Source organism: Salmo trutta, chromosome 18 (assembly GCF_901001165.1).
Source record: "Salmo trutta chromosome 18, fSalTru1.1, whole genome shotgun sequence".
In the NCBI taxonomy this organism is placed as follows: domain Eukaryota; kingdom Metazoa; phylum Chordata; class Actinopteri; order Salmoniformes; family Salmonidae; genus Salmo; species Salmo trutta.
Genome location: NC_042974.1, coordinates 37634174 through 37640173, shown reverse-complemented (window position 1 = coordinate 37640173; position 6000 = coordinate 37634174). Strand labels below are relative to the sequence as shown.

The window sequence follows — 6000 nt, the reverse complement described above, 5'->3', positions numbered from 1 at the left end:
CCGTTTCAGGGAAGCTCATCTGTGTGCTTGTCATCCTCACCAGGGTCTTGACCTGACTGCAGTCCCCAATGCATACTTATAGAAGGCGAACTGCCGATTCCACTATTGTTGTCCACAGCACACACGTCAGTCAGTGTGTCCCCTTATCTCATTACCAGCTGATTATCAGCTGTTGTCAAACACACGTGAGTCTGGAAAGACACTTTTCTTCCTCAAAGTATGCAGCAAATTCTACTAGATGAAAAGCTGAAATGGTACAACCAAATATTGTCTATTATATTGACAAGATATTTGAGTGCCTGTCTCTAACAATGGAAAAACATGTCCTCAAAGATGTCAGGCAGGCGAGAAGTGGCGACATCAGGTGGGAACATTTTAGCCAATAAGAGGGCCGATATGAGTGTGACCAAGATGCCATAGATATAGAGGACTCATCTTTGTTTCTGTGCCATTATAGCATCTGTGATAGCATGGAAAGCGTCATTGAGTCTATCTAGTCTATCTAGTCGCCAATTTTATTCCTCATTGGCTGATTGCTCCCAAATGTTGGAAGCCCTCAATGGCAATGTCCATGCTAAAACAGGTTATATCCATGATGAGCCATACTCGATTTTTGAAATTTAAAGTACAATAAAACATTCTATTTTCGTATACCTAAAATGCCTACTATTTAGAACGCAAGTATGGGTATTCGGACACGGCCACTCACTCATACATGAAAATAAATGATGGATTACAAAAGCGACGTGGTACAAAAAAACCATGTTTTTATAATTCTTTATTGTTTTCATATGAAACAAATCAACTCTTTCCACTGTCTTTGAAGTGTCTTTTCATAAATTTCGTACATTCATATAATGTTAATTTGAAAGAAAACATCTTTGAACTTGGCACTTAGAAAACAACCAGTAGGAATTATCACCTTAATTAATTTAGAACAAATTTTACAAAGCCATTCAAACAGTAATTTTTTGTGTAATTTTGTATCTGTTTTTTAAACCCAACTTAAAAAATTGAGAATATTCAAAATACAGTTTTTTTTTCTCACCTCTTTTTGTCCATACTTACAAATATGTACATGAAAGTCATTTTCCTAATTTTGTTTTCCTCCATATTTCTTCAGCGAAAAATAAAATGCCAGACATATTTATATTTTCTCTCACCTGTGACGATTGATCCTTTAACCTATAGCTCACCACAGTCAACATGAGTCCTGATCTTGTCCACATTCTGATTGGGCCCACATTTTCAGACATGGGTCTACGCATTGTTGACCAGATTTCCTGGTCCCTCGCTGTATGCAAAATATTTAACAAAAGCATATTTCCAAATAATATATATATATATTTTTAATACACATATTGATGCCAAAAGTCAATGATTTCAGAGGGTGGTGTAATGATGACTTAAATGGTTTCACTGTCCAGATCTGTCTACACTTGTAAGATAGCCATCTGTTCACAATCAGATCACAAAACATCTTTCCATTATCTACACCTGTCAAAAAATGTGGGCACAATCAGAAAATGGAGGAAAAAAGATGCATGTTAGAACCTGGTATAAATGGGGCTTGAGTGTCTGTGATTGCGCTGAGGCTGAGTGGTCAGATTGAAGTCCCATGGCTTACATCAATAGCTTCTGGAATGGTTCTTCCAGGCCCTGATTGGTATGACATTGGCATTGGTGTCTTGACAGGGCTCTGTTGGCAGAGCCCCCCGTTGGGCGCCCTGTGTTTGCAGCGGATAGAGGGCATGGTGGCGCTGCTGAGGGGTAGGGGGAGGGTTCTGCCAGTGCCCCTGCCAAGTGTCCTTCCTGCTCCTTGTCCCTCCTGGAGGAAAGTGGTCACAGAGACTGAATCCCTGTGATGGCCCGGGTAGTGGTCCCGTGAAGGCAGGCCTTCCAGGGACTGGCTGGGCTGCATGCTGCTGATGTCCAGGGCAGAGATCTCAATAGATTGGCCCGGCAGCTGCTTGTGCACCATGTCCTCGTCCAGGAGGCTGTTCAAACGCTGGTGGACCTGCTCTAGATTCACCTCTTTGTCCTGGAGAGAAAGAGCGAGAGAGAGTGGAGGAGAGAGAAAGGGAGAATGATACACAGAGACATAGGTTATTAGGGAGGAGAAATAAAAGTGAAAAATAAAAGTGAAAAAGGCAGAAAAAGAGGGATTGAGAAGGGGTAAAGAAAGGCTTGAAGGAGAAAGAAGCTGTGATGAGCAATTGTTTGATTTAACATGGTTAATTCTCCACATTGTTTACATTACATTTCCAATTGGAAAAATATGGAACTTGAATGTTGATTTACTTCAAATCAATATTATTCAAGGAACACTAACGTAAAACCCACGTCAACACTATGCTGCAATCACAAGCTGCAAAATTCAAGCATAATGGTGGTGAGACATTACCTTACAACAAAAAACTAAATTATTTCATCTGAAATGTGTTATTTTAAGCATGTATCCACAATTCAAATGAACTATTACCAGAAAATCTCTTCCTTCAGTACACAGCAAATTTGAAAGTGTTAATTTAACACCAGGCGTGTTAATTTGAACACTTGTCCAGTGTTTATATAGGTACTTTCTCATCAGTGTTAATTTAGCACTTTTTGTAATGCTAATATTGAAACTCTCTAAATGTTAAGATATAAGACTTCAGGTGTTGTTCAAATGACCCATGGGAGTGTTTTTTCAACACTCATCCAGTGTTTATATAGGGCCACTCAGTGTTAATTTAACACATTTAGTGTTCATATTGAAACACTTGGAGTGTTAAAATATAACATTTCAGATGTTGTTCAAATGACCCATGGGAGTATTTTTTCAACACCCCCAGTATTAAGCAGCAACACCTTTCAGTGTTGAGTATCAACTCTAGAGAATGCATCCTGTAGCTGAATTGACACCAGGGAGTGCTAAATATGCACACTAGGAAATAAACTTTTTTTGTCTGATTTTCTCCCACTCATAAATCAAGCCTGCAAGTTGAAGGCGAGTAAAACAGAAGCAATAAAGGATTTGTTACAGGAGTAGTGACTCTGCTTTGGTTTATTTATTTAGGCGACAAACAGTGCATCACAGGCACATTAGAATGAAAGAGGTGCATCACAGGCACATTCAATTTAAATCAGTGCATCACAGGCACGTTCAATTTAAATCAGTGCATCACAGACACATTAAAATGAAATCAGTGTATCACAGGCGTATCACAGTCAAAACAGTGCATCACAGGCACATTAAAATTATTTGCAGAGTTACTATTTAAAACAAGTGGAAGCCCTCCTAAGACTAGGTATGCAATTTTCTTGACAAAGTTGCCAATAATCTGACTATTACTCAATCATGTCATACAAAGGAACAACATAAAGGCTCTCATCAGCACCATAAGCACTTTGAAGGATAAAAGGCTTATACAATTTCAGATTATCAACATTGACAACAACTTTGTCAACAACACTATCAAACACAGCGAATGCATGGTACTGTTCACTGAAATTATCAGTATGCAACTTGCCCAGAAATAGGTATGCAATATTGTCAACCACAAAAGTCAGGCATTTCATGCTCCATCTTACTGCAAACTAACAGTCCCTCTCTGTACTCTGTGCCATCCATCTCAACCCAGCTGTTTAAGTAAATGGCTTTCTGCATAGTGACCTGAAGTGACGCTGCCAACTCCTCACCACCAGTAAAATCACTCAGGGAAAAAGCTTTCATCGGTCCATACTCTATATGTCGCAATGGTGATATCTCCCAGTGATGGCCTATAGCAAATTTGTGTTTTTTGGCAAGGGACTTAGTAAAGTTCTTGAAGTTTTTGAGGGTGTTTTCAAAGAGTTTGTGCTTTTCCTCAAACCTCATGCTCCACATTATGCAATAAAGGACCGATTTATCTTATGCATGCTGGGTAATGTATCATAAAGTGATGTTTGGGCATTATCGAATGCTTCAGATACACAGTCATGCCCTGGCTAAGAAAAGGGGAAAAAACTGTGTTGATTATTTGAAGTAAGATGAGCAGTAAATTCCAGTTCTCATTTCCTGGTGGAACATCACCCAAAATCAAGTGAACTTTTCTCACAAGACACAGAGTTTGAATAGAATTAAGTGCTATGCTGTTTCCACTGTTCTCTAGGTTGACTTTAGTTGGACGGTTTTTGTGCTCCAAGCACCCATAGTCAAACGAGTAGATTCTAGAGAGAAGTGCACGTTTTGAAATCAAGGGGATATCCATAGGCATAACTGACAGAAGAGCTTGTTTAATTTGGGAGTGCAGCCCAGTAGTAAGCTCTTCTAAATCACACACTACTGTTGACACAACACTTTTTGCAGCACCACAAGTTAGCAACTTGTCAATGATGGAGGCACACATATCTTTAGCAAGACTGTAAAATGTTGACCAGAAAGTAAAATGTCGCCGGAGCAGAAGGCAGACGTTTTACGTGCCCCCAACCGATTGTGTTTTTTTGTTCGTTTATCTGTGTATTTGTAACTTATTGTTTTACTATTGTTTTACTGTACATAATGTTGCCGCTACCAAATCTTATGACCGAAAATAACTTCTAGACATCAGGACTGCGATTACTCACCACGGACTAGCAGAATCCTTTTTCTTCTTTCATGACTCTGACGAGGCCGAGCCGGAGGATATACGGCTCCCTCAGGAACAGGCCCCCGACCCCAGTGATCTGCGTGAATAGGAGGCGGAGAAAGAGAGGCCGGAGGGCGGGCTGCCTTCTGAGGAGTAGGAGGCGATATAATAAACCCCCACTCCCCTCAATTCTGCTCGCAAACACGCAATCTTTGTTCAATAAAATGGACAAGTTACTGGGAAGATTAAACTACCAACGGGACATTAAAAACTAACATTTTATGCTTCACGGAGTCATGGCTGAATGACGACAATATACGATGTACCGGCAGGATCGAACAGTGGCGTCTGGTAAGACAGTATTTTAGCAAACAACAGCTGGTGCACGATATCTAAGGAAGTCTCGAGCTACTGCTCACCTGAGGTAGAGTTTCTCATGCTAAGCTGCAGACCACATCACCTACCAAGAGAGTTTTCATCTATATTCTTTGTAGCTGTTTACATACCACCACAGTCAGAGGTGGGCACTAAGATAGCATGGAATGAGTTGTATTCCGCCATAAGCAAACAAGAAAACGCTCACCCAGAGGCGGCACTCCTAGTAGCCGGGGACTATAATGCAGGGAAACTTAAATCAATTTTACCTCATTTCTATCAACATGTTAAATGAGCAACCTGAAGGAAAATAACTCTGGACCACCTATACTCCACACACAGAGTGTCACGTCCTGACCAGTAAGGGGTAATTTTGTTATTGTAGTTGGTCAGGATGTGGCAGGAGTGTGTTTGTTTTGTGTGTTTCGGGGTTTTTGGTTTATGTTCTATGTTTTCTATTTCTATGTGGGTGTTCTAGTTTGTCAATGTCTATGTTAGTTTTGGGAACGACCTCCAATTAGAAGCAGCTGGTTGTCGTTGCTTCTAATTGGAGGCCATATTTAAGTGGGTTTATTTTCTCTTGTGTTTATGGGTGGTTGTTTCTTTGTATAGCTGTGTAGCCTTACAGGACTGTCGTTTGTTTTCTTGTTTTGTTTAGTGTTCACGTTTAAAAATAAAAAGTATAAGTATGGACACTTACCACGCTGCGTATTGGTCCGATGATTTCTCCTCATCAGAAGACGAAGCTTATGACACAGAGATGCATACAAAGCTCTCCCTCGCCCCCCATTTGGCAAATATGACCATAATTCTATCCTCCTGATTCCTGCTTACAAGCAAAAAATAAAGCAGGAAGCACCAGTGACTAGATCGATAAAAAGTGGTCAGATGAAGCAGATTCTAAGCTACAGGACTGTTTTGCTAGTACAGACTGGAATATGTTCTGGGATTCCTTCAATGGCATTGAGGAGTACACCACATCTGTCATTGGCTTCATCAATAAGTGCATTGATGACGTCATCCCCACAGTGACTGT

The 6000-nt window shown here is 40.4% G+C and overlaps 1 protein-coding gene across 1 annotated transcript in view; it reads right to left on the bottom strand.

Moving 5' to 3' along the window:
* Positions 1-761: 761 nt before the first annotated feature.
* LOC115153257 (glutamate receptor ionotropic, delta-1) overlaps positions 762-6000 on the bottom strand; it is a 454984-nt gene continuing 449745 nt past the window's right edge. The window contains exon 16 of the mRNA XM_029698512.1: positions 762-2041. Within this exon, the coding sequence (XP_029554372.1) occupies positions 1604-2041 (438 nt within the window). The 3' untranslated portion in view covers positions 762-1603. The remainder of the gene's footprint in view (positions 2042-6000) is intronic.